Consider the following 19,308-nt stretch of genomic DNA (forward strand, 5'->3'; position numbering starts at 1 on the left):
AAATGACAGATGTTTCTAGTTTCTAGAATACAAACAAGGAACATTAATTAATACAACTAGTTTACAAAGAAGATTTTCACCCATCCCCACAAGGTACAAACAGAAAACTACTGTCAGTCATCTCACATTTACTCAGATGATGATCCTTTCTCTCTGTTGACTATCTCAAAACCCCTCCCTCCACCCCCACTCACTCTCCCATGACTCAACCAGCCACCACATCATCCATCCCGCCAGAAACCGTCACAGGCGGCGACTTCCGCGATGGCTTACAATCGTACCCCGTTCGGATTAAAATTTATTTGACTAAACTATTCTTAATTAAAATTTACATATTACTATTAACTTACATATTGAGATCCGGTCACTTAGCACTCAATAAAGATAACTCTGGAAAAAAAAAGTTAATTTCTTTGGAGCCAAAATACAAAAGATTATAACAATACAATCACATAACAATACAAAAGATTATAACAATACAATCACATAAATTGATCACTACATAACATTTTTGGTCATTAAATAACAATAATATAATAATATTTTAATAACAATTAAACTGAATCTTATATTTAATTTAAAGTATAATAATATAATACAATTCAATATGTAACAACCATTAAAACAGACCAACAATTTTTTTGACGGAGTAATAAACACCGAAATTTGGAAACCAAAAAGAAAAACATTCAAACAAATTGTTAAATCCAATAAAATGCTGCCACATAATTTAGAGCCTGTTTGGATCTTATGGCTTTTGACTTACTAACAGGGGTGTTTACGGTTTGGTTAAAAGCAGATCCAAATCGAAAATTAAAGTAAACTCATTAAAAAAACTAATATTTATCTGGGTTTGATTTTAAATTTTTAAAAATCAATAATATTTGATTTGGTTTTGATTTTATTAAAAACAAACCAAAGAAAAAATCGAACCGAACCGATAAATTATATACGCATTTTTTATAACTATATATATACAATATATTAGTAATTTTTATAAATAATTTTAAGTACTTTGTATACTTTTTCATCAAAAAATTATTTATCCCTAATAGGCTAATGAACTTTACTCGTTAAGCCCATTTCTTAAAAGAAAGCCATGAATCCAAAGTCATTTATTCAAAGAAACAACTATAAGATTTACCTAAAAGAAAAAATCTATTTCCTATAAACTTTATTCACTTGATTAAAGCTAGTAGATCTTAAGACATTTCCTCGATAGTCCAAAAAAATTATACTTACCTCAATAAAAGGATGATAACAGATTATAAATTGGAAAAGGACGAAAATTCTTGCATAATTTTAAGGGGGGAAATGAAATAAATACCATCAAATTTCTTAAAAATCAAAACCAAACCGAACCAATCCGACAACAATCAAACCAATGAATATGTATTATATTTGATTTTAATAATTAAAAAACAGACAAAATCTGTTTGGTTTTGATTTTAACCAAAAATCGATTCAAACCGAACCATGAACACCGTAACTTATGACTTATTTTTGTTATTTTAAATTAAAAATTAGTGCTTAATTTTTTTTTAATTTTACTTAAACAAACAAAAGTGCTTAAAAGTATTTTTTTTTTCCGCTTAAGAGCCCATTTTATTTTTTTTATTTTAACATAAAAAAATTTTAAACTATAAACACTTCCAAATTTTTAAGCTAATACGCTTAAAATAAGCCTAAAAAAAAATTTTTATTATTTTAACTTAAAAATAAAATAGTTTTTTTTTTTTTAAGCCCATCAAAACAGGCTCTGAAAGTCACTAAAATGAGCCAATCCAAACAGAAACAAAAATGACAGATGTTTCTAGAATAAACAGTTTATGTAAACTTTTAAAGTACAAACTACTGTCAGTCCTCTCACATTTATATTCAAACTTAATAATAAAACTCCTTCAACTCTCCAATGACTGAACCCACCCCCATCTCATCAATCCCACCGGAAACCGTCACCGGCGCCGATGACTCCTTACCGCCTGACCCGCTCTTACAATCCGGTACCTACATCGACGCCCACTCAACACCAAACAAAGACGCAGCGCTAGACGATCGACACGTGTCCGACCTGCCTCCGGCGCCGACGGGGGAGACTACGCCGGAGATGACGGCGGAGGAGACTGTTACGCCGGTAAAGAAGCAGAGTAGATCGACGGAGGTGAATGTGGAGAGACCGAGTTGGTTACCGGAGAGCTGGAAAGTTGAAACGAGAGTTCGTACATCTGGTGCTACTGCTGGAACTGTTGATAGAGTAAATTTCCTCCTATCTTAAAACTACATTTTACATTTAATTTTTAGTTTTATGTTTTAACAATTGTATATGAAGAGATTGAGGATTAGGGTAGAAGGTTAGTTGGTATCTGAGTGTTATAACAAATGTATATAAAGAGATTGAGGATTAGGGTGGAAGGTTAGTTGGTATCTGAGTGTTATAACAAATGTATATAAAGAGATTGAGGATTAGGGCAGAAGGTTAGTTGGTATCTGAGTGTTATAACAAATGTATATAAAGAGATTGAGGATTAGGGCAGAAGGTTAGAAGGTTAGTAGGTGTCTGAAGAGATTGAGGATCAGGGTAGAAGGTTAGTTGGTATCTGAGTGTTATAACAAATGTATATGAAGAGATTGAGGATTAGGGCAGAAGGTTAGAAGGTTAGTAGGTGTCTGAGTGTTATAACAAATGCGTTATATTTTGTTCGTACCTCTGGTGCTACTGCCGGAACTGATGATAGAGTAAATTCCGTATCTTATACTACATTTACATATAGTTTACACCTGTTTTATAGTCTATTTAACAAAGCAAATCTAGGTTTATATTTCATTCTTCATGATTGCTGTGTGTTATAACAATGGTTATGAAGAGATCGTGTTTTCTTCCGTCTATGTTGATAGAGTAAATTCCGTATCTTATACTACATATATTTTTTGCCTCTCTTATCGTATGTTTGACAAAACAAATCTAGGTTTTATGCTTCATTCTTCATGATTTCTGTGCGTTATAACAATGTATATAAGACATGGTGTTTTCTGCCGTATCTGTTACATTACTACATATAGTTTACACTTGTTTTGTACCCTATTTAACAAAACAAATCTAGGTTTATACTTCATTCTTCATGATTGTTGTGCGTTATACAAATGTATATGAAGAGATAGTATTTTCTTCCGTATCTGTTGATAGAGTAAGTTTCGTATCTTAAACTACATAAACGAATATGTTTATACCTGTTTTATCCTTTATTTAACAAAACAAATCTAGGTTTTATGCTTCATTCTTCATGATTGTTGTGTGTTATAACAAATGTATATGAAGAGGTGGTGTTTTCTTCCATCTCTGTTGATAGAGTAAATTCTGTGTCTTATACTACATATACATAAATATGTTTACCTCTTTTATTGTATAATTGACAAAACGAATCTAGGCTTTATGCTTCATTCTTCATGATTGCTTGTGCGTGCTTGTGCGTTATAACAAATGTATAAGAAGAGATTGAGGATTAGGGTAGAAGGTTAGTAGATAGCTGAGTGTTGTCATTGCCACAGGCGGAACTGAATTTTCCGGTGACAGATGCTTACCAAAGTTGGAAGAAATCCATAAATAGTAGTAACACGGCAACGATTGCTTCAGTGCCAGAGAGTGCTCTCTATCTAATTCAATTGCTAGAACAAGATTAGAACACCCCTACAGTGTTGCTATTGTTCGTCCGGCTACCATCACCAATACTATCAAATGCAAACCCTTGTTTGAATTTCGTAACAATCATTCTCTTCTTACCATCCATCTATCCTCTTTCACCAAAATTCCATTTTTATCCCTCTTAACTGCAAGAGTGAGGATCTCTCCTTTAAAGCTCTTGTTCCAATTACGACAAAATGATACTCTCTCTTTTTTTTTTTTTTTTTTTTTTTTTGTATTTAAATGAGTGTAGCAGTAGATAGGTCACTGTAATATCAGACCAATAAAGTTTAATATTTTGTACAAAGCATCGTGTGGCGTGTTTAATGCTAGGAATTTGGTGGAAATTTGAGCAAGTGTTGTCATGGCAAAGTTCAATAAATTTATAGAAAAAGGAAGTTAAATGAATTGAAGAACTAAGTTTATGTGAAGGTAGTTGAGGGTTTTTGTGTGTTACATTTCCAAAAACAGAAGGGATAGTAATACTCCATTTTTCTTAGTTCTACATGTAGTTTGTAATTTTCAGAGCAGCCATAGCCTTCTCTCAAGGATTTTCCAGTCATACCTGCCCCATACGCGGCTCATATGGTGAAAATGGTTTGAAAGAGAATCTTAGGATGGGTTGGGTAATAGGTTTGGAAAAATGAACCGGGTATTTTAAAATGTCTATTTGCCTTCCACATGTGAATTTTAGTGCTGTGTCCGGGTCTTTTAATGGATGAGGGGCATTTTTGTTCAAAAGTATAACGGTAGGGGTATATGGTCGGATACTCAAAAGGAGGGTATGTATGAGCAATATTTGAAAGAGGGACAAATATGATTGTTTTCCCTACCTTAAATTATTGTAAGGTTTGACATTTATAGCTTTTGTTGGAGAACATTTATTTTTAAAGGTTTTGCAAAAACTGACCCTTTTTTTTTTTTTTTTTTTTGGAATTTGGCTGAAAAGCAGTTTGTTTGCCAAAAACTAGAAAATCATCGCAAAAAAAAAGAAGAACTGAACTCTCTTCTCAAATTTTTGAAACTCTACCTCTCTGCCCACAAAGTTAGGGGTAAGATCTGCGTACGTCCTACCCACCCTAGACCTCACTTGTGGGATTACACTGGGTATGTTGTCGTTGTTGTTCTGGTATTATTTTTACAGTAAGCCAGAGATGAGAGGTCAAGAGGGTGAGATATTTCTTGACCATTTAGTATAAAAATACTTGTGAGCCTCTCCACCAAGTTTATAAGCTACTAACAAACTATAGAAAACAACATGATATCTGTAGCAGTTCCTGTGTCATTTCCTGTTTTTCGCTCCAATCATAGACCAAATGAACTCCTTTATTATATAGCCTATCTAGTCTGATCCTCCTTTTTTGGTGAGTGGATCATAAAGTGTCTACATATTTGTCTTTATAACCATTACTACAACTATTAACACGAATTATGATCGTAGTAGTTGGTTAATTTTTTAATTTTTTAACAAACTTCTCATTTGTTTAATCTGTTAGATGTAAGAATATGGTACTTGTACATTTAGGTGAAACATGAAACTTCTTTGCTCAACCCATTGAAGTAATGAGAAGAAAATTGAGGTAGAGCAGTCCAAACGTTTCAGTTTGATGACCTGATGTGCTTGAGAAACAAGAGCAAAAGATGATAATGTGCTTATTAAAGGCATCATTATAAAGTTAAAAAAAAAAGATGTGTTTGTTGAAGGCAATCGCTGAAACTTTCTGGAAGTATATGAGGCAATAAAGGTGAAGTGTGTAATTATCCATCTCTCCTTAATGGGCAAAGTCTAGTGAGAGGATGCAAGTATTTGGAGGAACATTTGACATGCAGCCAAGTTGTACTGCTGTTTTTTTGAAACTGGTAACTAAGTTGTACTGCTGTTTTCCCAAAAGAAAATGTATTCCTTCTCTTGATGTTGCTTGCCATCAAGGAAATAATTGCTCGTACGTATAGCCTTCATAGCCTCGTACGTAGATTGTGGTGGACAGAATCTCTTCTGCCTCTCCATATCTCTCTTCCGCTCTTCATGTAATCTCCTGTGATTTGTTCCTCTATGTTTGTTGTTTCACTTTCTTTATGTGTGAGATTGTTGTATTTTCTTTTTCCCCATCCAGTAGCAGGTGGTATAGAGTTTAGTTGAAACTATTACTATGTCATGCTCTTTCAATTTGCTTTCTTATTGTTTAATTGAAGTCCTTGATAGTTGAAACTATTACTATGTCATGCTCTTTCAATTTGCTTTCTTATTGTTTATTTGAAGTCCTTGACATATAAACTGAGTTGTATATCATTTGGCATGGTATCTAATTGTCTGTGTCCTGGATTCTGCAGTACTATTACGAGCCAGTGTCCGGGCGTAAGTTCCGGTCAAAGAATGAGGTGCACTATTTCCTGGAAACGGGTGGCAAGCGCAAGAAGGGAAACACTAGCGGTGATGCTACAACAGTGAGTGAATCAAAACATTAATGACCTTTCAACTCTCTTATGTTTGTATCACTCTTCCCTTAGCTACAAAGAAACTTACATCTTCTTGCGTGTTTTGATGGTACAATTCTTTTGCAGCCATCTGAGACCACCCCCAATAGCAAAAAACCGAAGAAGAGTGCCTCGAAAACAAAGAAAATTACTTCGTTTTACTTCGACTCTGCGAATCCGCCACAGAGCATGTGCTGGATTCAGACGGATAGTTATGCAGATACCTGGGCAGCTTCTTGTAATGGCAGTATGGTTCCTGAAACCCGAAAACAAGAATGGGCTGCTGTGTTCTCAACTGTATCGCACCTACGGCGAAGGAAAGTGTAAAAAATTTAGCTAGGGAGATAGGTGGCTCGAACTCGCACTAACCAGTCAACGAACCTTTCTCCATATTTATCTAGACTAGATAGTGTGTCAAATCTCATCTGAATTGGCTTACTTCTTTTGGTTTTAGCACAGGACCTTATAGTTGTCTTGTTGATAGCTTCTTATTTTGTCAAAGCAATAGGCAAACGTTGCTCCACCTAAATTCTGATTATGATGTAGTAGTAGTATGGTCTGTTCTGGGTTCATGGATTGCCATTGAACTGTTATTTTGAAATTAATTAGTTTCAAGACCTCCTTTATGAAGTATTTGTTGGGTTTTTTAAAAGGTGTGAATGGGAAATGGAAGAGGCACCTTTTGGATTGCACCTCTTCATCTCACCCTTTCACTTCTTATAAATTCAGAGGTTTGCCTCAGATTTTAATATACTGAAAAATTTTGAAATTTCCCCTCTTCTCTGCATTGTTTTTCCAAAACAAAATAGAATAGTCGTGATTTGCTGCCGCTATTGGAGTTCGTGAAGTTCTACAATTTGCATTGTTGCTATTGTAGAATAGTTTTCTGTTCTATCCTTGGAGAAATTAATCCTTTAACCTTGGCAACTGTGAGGGGATTATATTTTCTAAGGACACACAAGAAATTTATGGGCTGGGAAATTTTCTATTTCATCCACTTTTTGTTGTTACCCCTTTTTTTTTTTTTTTTAAAACAGAAACTAGTTTTACTAAAATACTGGTTTGAACACTTAGGGATAACACTATCAACCAGTGAATTTTGAGCATTTTAGTAGGATAGATATATGAGAAAATTGTTGGATGTGTATGAATATACTGTAGTTATTGAGTACGAAGTCTAAGGGCTTGTGAAGTTTGCTCCAGACTAATTGTGTGGGCATTTGAAAGGTTTACTAATGACATCTATTTTGCATATATGACCGGATTACTCAGCATATTGTTGTGTTATTTTGGTCGTATGTTCTGTCAAAAGTGAACTCATTAGACGCATGTATGGTTGAACTTCAGACATCTTGCAAGAAGTTCAGATGAACAAATTTTTGTCTACAAGAATCAACATGTTCTTCGAGTTTTAGCAATCTAACACAATTCTATACGCAAATCTACTTATATCAAGCTTAAATTTGAAATATAAGCTTCGATCGTCATAAGGAAAAAATCTCAATAATCATTTGTTAAAACAACAATATTTTTAACAAATCTATTGTGCAATAATGGTAATTTGTCAATGTTTTCAAAATTTTTATTTTGATAATATCTACTTGATTTAAACTCATCTTTCATATTCAAAATTTAAGATAACTTTTTTCAAAATATTATACTTCACTTGTTATAAATTCAAAACTATTATAGTACAACAACTAAGAAGAAGAAGAAGGAGATAAAAAAGGCAGATAAAACAGAGAACAAATAGTTTTATCTAAATTTATTTAAACTAGTTCTTTTTTTTATATTTTTTGAAAAGATGGATAAAAGTTAAATTGGGCGACTAAATGGAGTCAATTTCTCAAATAGTCGCTCAACTTAAGCAAATTACATAATAAAGTCATTTATCTCTTTTTTTTTTTTGGTTCCTCATATGGTCATTCAAGTTTATATACTTGCCTTACAAAGTAAAAATGGTTAAAAGACACTTAAAAAATAAAAGAAGAAAGTCCAAAGTAGTCCCTTAAATTTGACTTTTCAATTAAAACAGTCCTTATTCTTTACCATAAAACACTAAAAATCTTTTAATTTATACAAAATAACACAATTTTAGTTCTAACTATAGTATTAAAAGTGTAACGAAACACACAAAAAATTGTGACTGATAACTTTAGAAATGAAAAAAAAATTCAATTTATCATTGCTAAAAAAAGAATATGAAATAGCGTATATGTACTCTATTTGCTTGGAAACTTAGGAGTTCAAGAATAAAATAACATTTTCTATTTATTCATTTTATGAGTAATCTTTATTTTGATAAAATAGTTTAAATTAGCTGTTAGTTTCTTCTACGGTAGAAATTATTGTCAGGAAGTTCGTAATTAATAAGGAAAATGAATTTCTTCAAACAAAAAAAATTAGGTCCTAGTATGAAAAAAGTTCAAAATAAAAATTAATCATAAAGGATTTTCGTAAAGAAAAAAAAAACATAGATGCATATTGAATAACATCATTAAAAATATAAATCATCGACATCACATAAAATGAGGAGATTCTGTATCATTATTGTGTAGGTAGTAAATTTTTTAAAGTTTTCAAATATTATTTTTGTCAATCTTGTAATATTAATTGGGTGAAAATTATCCTCCCCTCCCCCCTCCCCCCCCCCCCGCCCCAAACTCTGTTTCAAAAATTAAATATCTCTCCCAATCTCGAACAATAGTTGTTCCTCCTCTTTATCCCATTTAAAATTTTTAGTACCTATTTTACCGTCTACGTTAACACTTTTCATTTCTTTTTACGTTTAAACATTATGATTTGTTTCTTTTTTTTTTAATCTATATTATGAACTTACCTATACGACGAACACAATCTAATTTTTTTTTTTTTTGTTAAAACACAATCTAATTTACGAAGTACTAAAGTGAAAAATAATTGGAGGACTATTATTCTTCGGTGTAAAAAAATGGATGTTTTAACTCAAAGTTCACTCAAGAGACTACTTTGACCTTTTTTTATTTTTTATTTTTAAAATGACTTTTGGCCCCTGATACTTTTTAAGATAGTGTATAAACTTAAATAACTTATGAAGAAAAAAAAGATAAATAATTTTACTAGATAATTTGCTCAAGTTGAGTGATCTATGTAAATTGACTCCGACTAAATGCATTGCTCCATGAATTTTTTTACCTTTGAGATAGTTGTTGTAAAAGAGAAAAGAGTATACACTTGTTTAGGTAAAGATTTTAATGAATATCCTCCAAATTTCTTCTTTCTTTCTTCCTCCTTTTTACCTGGCAAAAAGGTAAGGCAGCCACATGGTCCCCCATGCCATTCCATTAACACGTAATTCTGTCGTGGCTGTCCTCAAAAGAAAAAGTAAAGCTGCTGACTCACTCACTTTTTTTTCCTCAAAAGTAACGGAAAGTAGAAATCTTAGTCCTCGTTTAAATATCGGTAGCGGATTTAGAATTTTCACTTAAGGAATTTAAAAAAATATCAAAAGTTAAATATAAAAAATAATATTATTCATGAAAATCAAACCAAAGATGTTAGAAATGATTTTAAACACTCTAAACCACTTGAGCTAACTTTTTGCATTTGCTCAGGGTGTTAAAAAGTTAATATATGTACATAAACACAAAAAATTTATCCTATGTGTATACTGTTAATTTTTTGCCACCCTCACCTCCACTTAAATCCGCTCCTGTTGGCTACGGATAGTTTCCACTTCTTTTGTCGGAACATTATTTTTGGATAGGATTGTTATAATTTTCTGAAATTCAAGTTGAAGTTGAATTTCCAAAAATAAATTAAAAAGTTATTTTCACAATTTTCACTCCGAATTACTCACAAATATCGGAAAAAACTCCAATTCGTATTGATAACAAACACAACTCCAATATTTTCAATTTGAAAACAAATAGTATCCCTTCCGTTTCAACTTATTTATTAGTTTTTAACTTGACACGGAACTTACGAAAGTGAAAAAGACATTTTTGAATCTTGTAGTTATCGACTAAAGATACGTAGAATGTACAACCATGACCTTTAATCTTGTGCTATTAAATATGCACCTTGAAAAGTTAAAACTAAAAAGTTGTTTTTAAACAGATTAAATAGGCGTTTGACCATGAAAACTAAGTAGGCGTTTGGCCATAAGCATTATTCACTTCATTCCGAATTTTTTTTTTCTTCACTTTTTTCACTTTTCAGTGTTTGGCCATAAGAATTCCGAATACAACTTGAAGTTGTATTCCGGAATACCAAAAACTCCAAAAACTTATTTTTCAAAATTTTTCACTTTTTTCACTTTTTTACAGCTACATTTCACCAAACACTACAATTTCAAAAATTATGTCTAAACACAACTCCAATTCCAAAATTTCAAAAAAAATGTTTTTTTTTTTTTTGTATCTATGGATAAACGGGGCCTATATTTTTCACTTTATTTGGTATTTTGGAGTTGGAATTGAAGTTGGAGTTGAAGATGGAGTTGTGTTTGGTTATAGTTTTTGCAAATAATATTTGGTTGTTTGAATGTATTAAAAGTGAAAAAAAGTATCATGGCCAAACTTGATTTCCAATAAAGTGAAAACATTTTCCGAAAAAAAGTAAAAAATTTTCACGGCCAAACGGGTCCTTAAAAAAAAAAAAATACAAAACAAATTAAAACAGAGCGAGTGCTTTTTTCCAAATTTCACCGTTATGTCCAAACGCCTACTAACTCTTCAACAGGTTAAATTTTCCTTCCTCACACCATTTTTACTATACAAACTTCTAAGCTCTTTTTTTTTTCTTTTACTTAGACAAAGAAAAAGGTTTAAGAAATTAGAGAAAACAATGGGTTTATAAAAACTTCTAAGCTCTTTTTTTATTTTACCAAATTGTAGAAAAAAAGGTGGGTTTACACAAACTTCTAAAAGGGTCAAGAAATTGAAGAAAAAGTTGAATTTTTTTAATATTTTTTTTTCTTTTGGAGTAATGGATGATGGGGATGTATCAGGTTGTAAAAATGAGAGGAAAAAAGATGGAGAAATGGTAGAGAAAAGTGAAATTAATATTAATAATAATAGTAATAGTGAAAAGAATGTGGAGATATCAGCAGCTACAGCATCTATTATGTTTCCAGGTTTTAGGTTTTGTCCAACAGATGAGGAACTGATATCTTATTACTTAAAGAAGAAAGTTGAAGGGTCTGATAATTGTGGTGAAGTTATTTCTGAAGTTGAGATTTGGAAACATGAACCTTGGGATCTTCCTGGTTAGTACCACATTCTTTTTTACTTTTTACAAGTTTTAAATGTCCAGTTTTGTTTTACAAGATACTGAAAGATAATCTTTAGAATTTACTTTGAGCCCAAGGGTCTATCGGAAAAATCTTTCTAGAGGTAAAGTCTGCGTATATCTTACCTTGCCTGGACCCCACTTGTGGGATTACACCGGATATGTTGTTGTTTTATCTTTAGAATTTACTTATAAAAATGTTATTTACAATTTTTACTCAAATAGACTTTTATCTTGAAGACATGATAGAACAGCATGTAAGGAGAATAATGTTATACCAGGAGAGACATGACCACCAAAAACAGGTTGGTGGTCTTGGAGGTAAAGTGTAAGTGTAGAGTGAGAAAGGAGGCGAAGAATTCGATAGTGGGCATTAAAGAGTTCTAACCAGTTAGCTTTTCGAGAACAAAACTATGGAGGAGGGAGCATGGGACTTGGAGGGTATGCAGATATCCAATGGTAGGAAATGTCAGGTTGCATTAAAAGAGTAGCGAGTGAAGTGCTCGGTGTGTTTAAAAAGTTCTTTCCTTGATTGCAAGAATCCTGGCGGTGGAAGGAGGAGGAACAAAGAGTTAGTAGAACTAAAAGAAGAGTGTCGTGTTATCAAAAATAGAAGACGACGAAGTCTTTGACAAAACTTTGAAGAATATAAGAGAGCTAAGAGGGAAGCTAGGAAGGCCATTAGTAAAGCACGAGGGAAGCCCTTAGGGACAAGAGAACCGGAGAAAGAAATGCTTAAACTAGCACGTCTGACAGAGAAGCGGAATAAGGACTTAAACCAGGTAAAGCGTATAAAGACGATCCTCAACAAGTGTCGACAGAAGATAACGAGACCAAGGATAGATATAGAGAATATTTTGATCAATTGTTTAATTCGAACCATGAGAATAACAATTTGGATCTCTATACATCTGTTTACAATAGAAATTTTAGCTACACTCATAGAATTATGCCGGCAAAGTAGAGGAGATCATAAAAATATGAGAATTTAAAAAGCCTGGGGTTCGGATAGTAAACCCATAGAGGTTAGGAAGTTTCTTGGAGATGTGGCTTACCAAACTATTTAATGCTATACTAAGAAGTGGTAATGATGCGTGAGAGTGGAGAAAGTCTGTGATTCCAATTTATAAAAATATAGGATATAAAGTTGTACGAACTATCGTGGGCATTGAACTTATGAGTCATGCGGTGGGATTCTGGAAAAGAGTGATAGAGCAGAGACTTAGGGACAAGATTGACAGAGAACAAGTTTAGATTTATATCTCTGGAAAATCTTAGATAAAAGCTATATTCTTGCTAAGAAATGAATGGAAGGACAAAAGATCTATGCGTGGTATTCATTCCTAGAGAAAGTATATGGTAGAGTACCAAGAAAGGTCTTTTAGTGGTGGTACAGAAAGGAGTTCACACTGAATATATAAATGCCATAAAGGATATGTATGAAAAAATTATCATTACCATGAGAGCAGTTATTGGAGATACAAAAAAGTTCCTCATAACTGTGGGTTTACACTAGGGTGAGGGTGGCTGCATAAAGCATTTCAGTCATGTTTCTGATTCTGATGAGAGAATCTTGTTTATAACATCCCAAGTCCATGACATGTATTTTCCTCTTTGGCCCTTGGCCCGGACAAATTTGTCTTTTTGGCTCATACCACGTGAATTTGAGCGCTCCTCATTTTTCTTTCCCATTCCGATGTGGGATTCACCTAAGGTGTCATGTGCATACCATCTTCAAAAGCTTGCCAGCCTAGAAGCCTGTCAGTCCCACTTGACCTGCCCTCCATCTGGGGCGTCACATTGTGCTTGTTCTTTTACTAGTGATTCCTCTGTTTCATCACTCTAGGTACAAAATATGCAGATGCCCAGGTGGAAGAAATATCTGCTGCCCTTATGATGTACTGATATTAGCAGAAAATAAATACTCCCTCCATCCCAATTTATGTGACACTCTTTCGTTTTTAATCAGTCCCAAAAAGAACGACATCTTTCTATATTTACTAACAATTTAATTTTATAGAACGACATCTTTCTATATTTACTAACAATTTAATTTTATACTTCCAACTTTACGCTTAATGAGATGATTTATAGTCACACAATTATCGATGACTTGTTTTAGACCACAAGTTTCAAAAGTTTTTCTTTCATTCTTAAACTCCATGCTCACTCAAGCACCTTCACATAAATTGGGACGAATGGAGTATCTGTGCAGAGTACTGAATCCTCAAGAATGGGAGAATATTAGATACCTTGGGAAAGATCTTGTGAAGTTATAAGTAAGGTCATAAATGCTGAATGGGATAGTATCGAGTGGAGCATGTTGATGCCGTTACCAAAAAGTCTAATAGCCAAAATATTAAACAAGTTGTGTTGAAGTATAAACTTTTGGATAATATCCTTAGCATCTTCAATAGGACTTCTATATTTTGATTGGTTGAGTTTTGGTTTGTATTGCAAGCAGAAACAATCAGTCGGCAATATTTGTTCCAGAATTGCATTTAGTCATGTGTACTCTAGGAGTGATTAATGAAATTGGTCAGACTTTGAATAAAGTTGGTGACAATTTATTCAAAGGCCACCAACTGCTCCTCCTGATGCTAACTTCTTGCTTTGATTATTGGTCTCTATTGTTTGCATATGATCCCATCACTCCATCCGAAAGGAATGAAATTAGCTATTGAATTCCCAAAAGTTTGGTCAGTGATACAAGATCTGTATGCTTTATTTCAAAAATAGCTGCACTGTCAAAAATCAGCCCAAAGTTTATTGAATTTGATCTTCTTGAACTGGATGGGGGACGAATATTTCTTGTTTTCATTTACCTGATTCGGAGAAAAATATTCGCTGTTCTCTTCTCTTAGTTATATTAATATGTTGAGGATCTTAGCGTGGCTGCAGCAATGGTGTGGCAGCGATACCAGATAAGGACCGATGTCTTGATGGTCTTTGTGCATATACAGCTCTATGACTAGAAATGGGTCATAATAAACTTGTCATAATAAACCATGTAGCACCAAAATTTTGCCATTATCACAGTTTCCTTTTATACAGGTTTTGCTGAAGTTTGATTCTGTAGCTTATTGAGCAAAAATGCCATTAAAAAACGTACTGAAGTGTAGTTGGAAGTCCAGAAAAAAATTGCACTGTCATGCTTCCTTTCTTCAATATAAACATATAGATGGCTGTGTATCTTAGTAATTTCTCCAAATCATTCTTTCCGATCTTTCTTATTCATCAATTGATCATTCATTTATTCTCGTGTTACCAGCTCAATCCATCATTCAGTCAGATAATGAATGGTTCTTCTTCTCTCCTCGTGGAAGGAAGTACCCAAATGGTTCGCAGAGTAAAAGGGCAACTGAGTCTGGTTACTGGAAGGCCACAGGAAAAGAACGTAATGTGAAGTCTGGTTCTAATATGATTGGCACAAAGAGAACCCTGGTATTCCACATTGGTCGGGCACCTAAAGGACAGAGGACACAGTGGATAATGCATGAATATTGCATGACGGGTAACTCTAATGATCAGGTAACAAAGCTTAAACCATCATCCTTTTATTAAGACTTGCTGGCTTCTGAACTAGAAAAACTGCGAAGCCACCTACTTCTCACGATTTTGGTTGTAGCATTGTTAGTTTTTTTGGGCTTTTGATGCTCTAAATGATTGGTCAACAAGTCAGTCGCTTAGGAAAGTGAAGGTTCTTGGATATGTTAGTCGTTTTGATGTTATCTTCTTAAATATGCCATCTGAAAATAAAAGGGAAAACTATGGTTTTATTTGTGTTAGCAGGTCAGAGCATAATGATATATTTTCTCTAAAGTGAAAAAGAAACTTGAGGCTGCAATTACCTTAATTTATGGGATTACACTGGGTCTGTTGTTGTTTGTAACTGGTTTGCTTATTATTAGAACATGATTGACGAAAAATTAAATAATTTGCTACTGGATTGTTGAGCTTTATCTGAAGGCGTTTAAGTGGAATCATACTAGCTAGAATCATAGATAAATTGGGGATTGCTGTTGTTAATCATTAATGGCTAGATATTAAGTGTCTATGCAGTAACATTTGTCAAGGACCTAACATGATGTTTGGAGAATTAGTCTGCTTATGGCAAACATTGGAGATCTAGTATTGTACAGATTGTGTTACAATATTATTTGCTCAATGAGATAATTTGTTTGCTGCAGTTGCTTAAAATATGCCAACTTCTACAAGAAGGAAGTTAATTTAATGTTCTGATTCCATGTGTTGTACAGGATTCAATGGTTGTTTGCCGCCTGCGGAAGAATAACGAGTTTCATTTGAATGACACCCCAGGAAATCAAAGGAATCATCTGGCTGTAAATGATACCGCTGCTTTGTCTGGGGCAGGACAGTTGGATGGTTTGGGATTGATAAGTGGAGTGGCGTGCTGTTCCAAAGTGGGTAGTAGCAGTTATAGTTCTCATTCGGTTGAGCAGATTGAATCTGGATCAGAATCCGATAAGCTGACTAAAGAGTTGCCTCAGCATCATTCCTCTAGTGACTTGAAGGTTTTGGTTCTGCAACCCTTCTATATAGCTTGCCTTTGTACTAGTGTCAGCCTTCATATTTGTTGCTTTACATACTTTGTCTTTGTATTTTTCGCCCCTTGTTTCACTATATGTTTGTGAAACTGATTCTGCTAAAGTAAAACTCGATAGAATAGCCCCTTCAAGATGTCATTAACAGTATGATAGCCGGCCCTCGCCACTTCATTGACATTTCCTAAAAATGATTCTATCACATACTCAAGTCTCATACGGTGTGTTTGGTAGGAAAATGTTTTCTTGGAAAACAAGTTGGTTACTTACTAATTTTCTAGTGGTCGGTAAGTAGCAAAAAAATATTATCCCAAGAGTAGTTATATGTAATCTAGCAAAACACTATGGGGATGGATGGGGTGGGGAATGTGGGAGGAGACAATGAACTTGGAATGTCACTTATGGAACTTGTTTTCCCTACTTTTATAAGGGAAGTCATTTTCTTCATTCTAAGGAACTTGTTCCCCCGGAGAAAAACCCAACCAAACATGGGAAAATTGGAATATTAAACACACCCTTAGGGACGGGCGAATTTATGTACAAATTTTGGGGCGTGTGAGCCCATGGACTTCCCGCAAAACTAGATATTTTATGTACATATTTTCTAGAATTGATTTAGTATTACCTTATGGCACCCATGCTACAAAAAGGATTAATAGTGCACTTAGTTAAAAGCTTAGTTATTTACCAAGAGGAACAAGGATCAATTCCCACTTAATACATTTTTTTCCTCATATCTTTAGTAGTGCACCCATATTCTAGAAATCCTAGATTCGCCTCTACTTAGGGACGATCATTCCTTTACTTTACTTTTCTAACTATCTTTAGAAGTAGGAGGGGACGGAGCAGTCTTCCTATTAGAGTCATTTCTAGGCTGTTCTTTCTGTTTTATCTTTATTCTCTTCCAAACATGATGAGTATTCTTGAGTTCAAAATTTCCTGACCTAATATCTTGATGTTCGGAATTTCAGGATTGTGATGAAGAGGACTGTTTTGCTGATATATTGAAAGATGATATCGTTAAGCTAGATGATTCTTCGTATAAGGCAAGAAACAATCTGTTGCCAACAATCGCTAGGAAGCTTGAATCCTCTACGAACTCGCCAATGTCCGAGGAAGCCCAAAATCTGATGTCTCATCGGCTGCCTTTCCAGGGCACTGCAAATCGAAGACTAAAACTACGAACGGAAAACGTGCCCCGTCAAGTAGAGAAATCTAAACCCCATGAAGCTAATAAGAAGATTAGCCATGGTCGGGGCATCAGTAGACAGTTGATTAAAAGGATGAAGCAATGGTTGATATGTTTACTTTTAGTTTCCTTGATGTTACTGGTCATGTTTCTTTGTTTATTCGGAGTTCCACAACAGAGTAAAATGGCATTACTCCAGCTGAAGTTAATGTAGCGCCAGCATAGATCTCTTTTGTAGTATTTAGAGTGGCAGTTCAGAGAGGTAGTTGATTCAACTTTTTGATGCATGTAAAGTAGGCTCTGCTTATGTCCAATTATCTGTATTTTACTAGCAAAACAGTAATGTACAGGATGATATCTTGTAAACTTGTAGGTGTATGACAGTAGCAGAACTTTAGGGTGGTGTCTTACTTTACATAGTTGTATAATACCTTGTAAAGATATGTAGCTGTATAATATCTGCGGCGGTTTTTCATATTTTGTTGCATGAACAATTATCAACTCTGGATTATTTTTTTAGCTTAGTGTTGTCAGTTGTGTGTGACTTCTTTTTATTTCACTAATTGATGAATTTAAAGTTTGTGGATCCAAAACTATAAGATTTATATTCCTCCAATTTGGCATGTTCAGATTGTGACGCCTCGATGATTATTGCTTTGCCAATTTCTGTGTCTAGGCTTGTTTTGTGTGTTTAGCTCTGTCATTGGGTTTGTCAAGTAATGTTTAAAATTTAAAAAGAACCTTTTTATATAGCCACCTTTTTAATAGAACCGTCAATCAATAACTACTACATCTAGTCTAATCCCTTTGGGGTGGAACATACATGAAATTTGCGCTATGAATTATATATGCCTACAAAAGTAAAAGTTAAGATTTATGATTACAGAGGAGAAGAAAAAGAAATACGTCTTCGTTAAGTAATTGCCCCGTAGATCCTATATCTATCTATATGAAGAAGAAATCATGTAACAAAGGGGATTTTTATTTGTACAAATGGTACTCCGAGCTTGGAACGAGCTTGAAGAGATTAACGATACTTCTTTATCTTTTGAGTTGTTCTGCCGGATCGTTCGCTCAAGATCTTTGGTCTTTATTCGTACCCGATGAAAAAAATGGAATAACTTCTTATGGACTCGTTGAGAACGATTCTGATATAGTTCATGGCCTATTAGAAAAGAACTCTACACCTTTTGTTCTATACTGTTTGGTAAAGCTCCTGGTGTAGTTCTTTTTTTTTTTAGCCTTCAAGTACCATCTCACAAGTTCAAGGACAGCAGCAACAAAGCCCAAGGAAGCAAGAAAAGCAATGTAAGCATTCTTCCAGATCCCTACATCTATCATCTGGAAACCCTTAAACAATTGACAACTCCCATTATAATAGTAGCATATCCAGTGCACCAATGGTAGATATTCCAATATATCCTATATTTGTGTTCCTTTTTTGGTCGTACACAATGAGCTAAGACTTGTAATGTTGCAAGCCCTAAAAGTGCACCACCAATATACCTATGCGAAGTGTGTTTCACTCCGCCTGAAGATTGTCTCCCAAGAAAAAAATCCCATACCTCCACCAACAATACCAAGAAAATAAGCTATAGTTTGACAATAAATATGTAGATTGAACCACAAAGCCGGGTACTCTGAAAACGGTAGATATCTCAATCTAGCAAGAACAACACCTAGTGACATCATCATTCCCCAATCAGCCCCATTGATAATCCCATGGGCAATCTTTACCTTAGACCTTGCATTACATGAGTTATAGTCACAGTTTTCCCTGAACGGAAATCTAAAGTCCCAAAAGACTTCAAGTTATCTCCTGACAAGCCATGAATTCTTGGTGTATCGTCATCTTGTAGTGGTCCTTTTTGCCAAAGATGATTCACAATATTTGTTCCATTGATAGGTAGCTCAAACTTGACAAATATGATGACTTGTCCATTAATATTCTGAGCTGAAATGTCGTGAGCCCTAAAACTCAAGTCGCCTTTCATGAGCGTGGTTCCATAGGTGATGTGTATGCTTCAAGAGTACATAATGCAGCAATGCCACGAAAGCTTATGAACCGACCATCCCTGTAGATGTTGGATTTGTAGCCCAAGCAAGTTATCTCCCATGCTCACTTTTAG

At 34.2% G+C, this 19,308-nt stretch overlaps 2 protein-coding genes across 2 annotated transcripts; both read left to right on the top strand.

Annotated features, from left to right (window-relative positions):
• The first annotated feature begins 1,859 nt into the window (after positions 1–1,859).
• Positions 1,860–6,787, top strand: LOC132065500 (methyl-CpG-binding domain-containing protein 5-like). Its single transcript, XM_059458921.1, has 3 exons — positions 1,860–2,254; positions 6,011–6,124; positions 6,242–6,787. Exons 1-3 carry the CDS (start codon positions 1,913–1,915, stop codon positions 6,479–6,481), a joined length of 696 nt encoding a protein of 231 aa, XP_059314904.1. The 5' UTR covers positions 1,860–1,912; the 3' UTR covers positions 6,482–6,787.
• A 4,082-nt stretch (positions 6,788–10,869) lies between these two features.
• On the top strand, positions 10,870–17,654 carry LOC132065501 (NAC domain-containing protein 40). The gene is made up of 4 exons (XM_059458922.1): positions 10,870–11,402; positions 14,697–14,956; positions 15,685–15,960; positions 16,962–17,654. Exons 1-4 carry the CDS (start codon positions 11,123–11,125, stop codon positions 17,391–17,393), a joined length of 1,248 nt encoding a protein of 415 aa, XP_059314905.1. The 5' UTR covers positions 10,870–11,122; the 3' UTR covers positions 17,394–17,654.
• Positions 17,655–19,308: the final 1,654 nt, after the last annotated feature.

The sequence above is a fragment of the Lycium ferocissimum genome, chromosome 7 (assembly GCF_029784015.1).
Source record: "Lycium ferocissimum isolate CSIRO_LF1 chromosome 7, AGI_CSIRO_Lferr_CH_V1, whole genome shotgun sequence".
Classification (NCBI taxonomy): domain Eukaryota; kingdom Viridiplantae; phylum Streptophyta; class Magnoliopsida; order Solanales; family Solanaceae; genus Lycium; species Lycium ferocissimum.

Excerpts from the sequence above, each read along its gene's own strand:
- LOC132065501 (XM_059458922.1), top strand. The coding sequence starts at position 11,123 with ATGGATGATGGGGATGTATCAGGTTGTAAAAATGAGAGGAAAAAAGAT. Across the intron at positions 11,403-14,696 it reads TGAACCTTGGGATCTTCCTG|CTCAATCCATCATTCAGTCA; the intron begins GTTAGTACCACA and ends TCGTGTTACCAG. Across the intron at positions 14,957-15,684 it reads CGGGTAACTCTAATGATCAG|GATTCAATGGTTGTTTGCCG; the intron begins GTAACAAAGCTT and ends TGTGTTGTACAG.
- LOC132065500 (XM_059458921.1), top strand. The coding sequence starts at position 1,913 with ATGACTGAACCCACCCCCATCTCATCAATCCCACCGGAAACCGTCACC. Across the intron at positions 2,255-6,010 it reads CTGCTGGAACTGTTGATAGA|TACTATTACGAGCCAGTGTC; the intron begins GTAAATTTCCTC and ends TGGATTCTGCAG. Across the intron at positions 6,125-6,241 it reads CTAGCGGTGATGCTACAACA|CCATCTGAGACCACCCCCAA; the intron begins GTGAGTGAATCA and ends ATTCTTTTGCAG.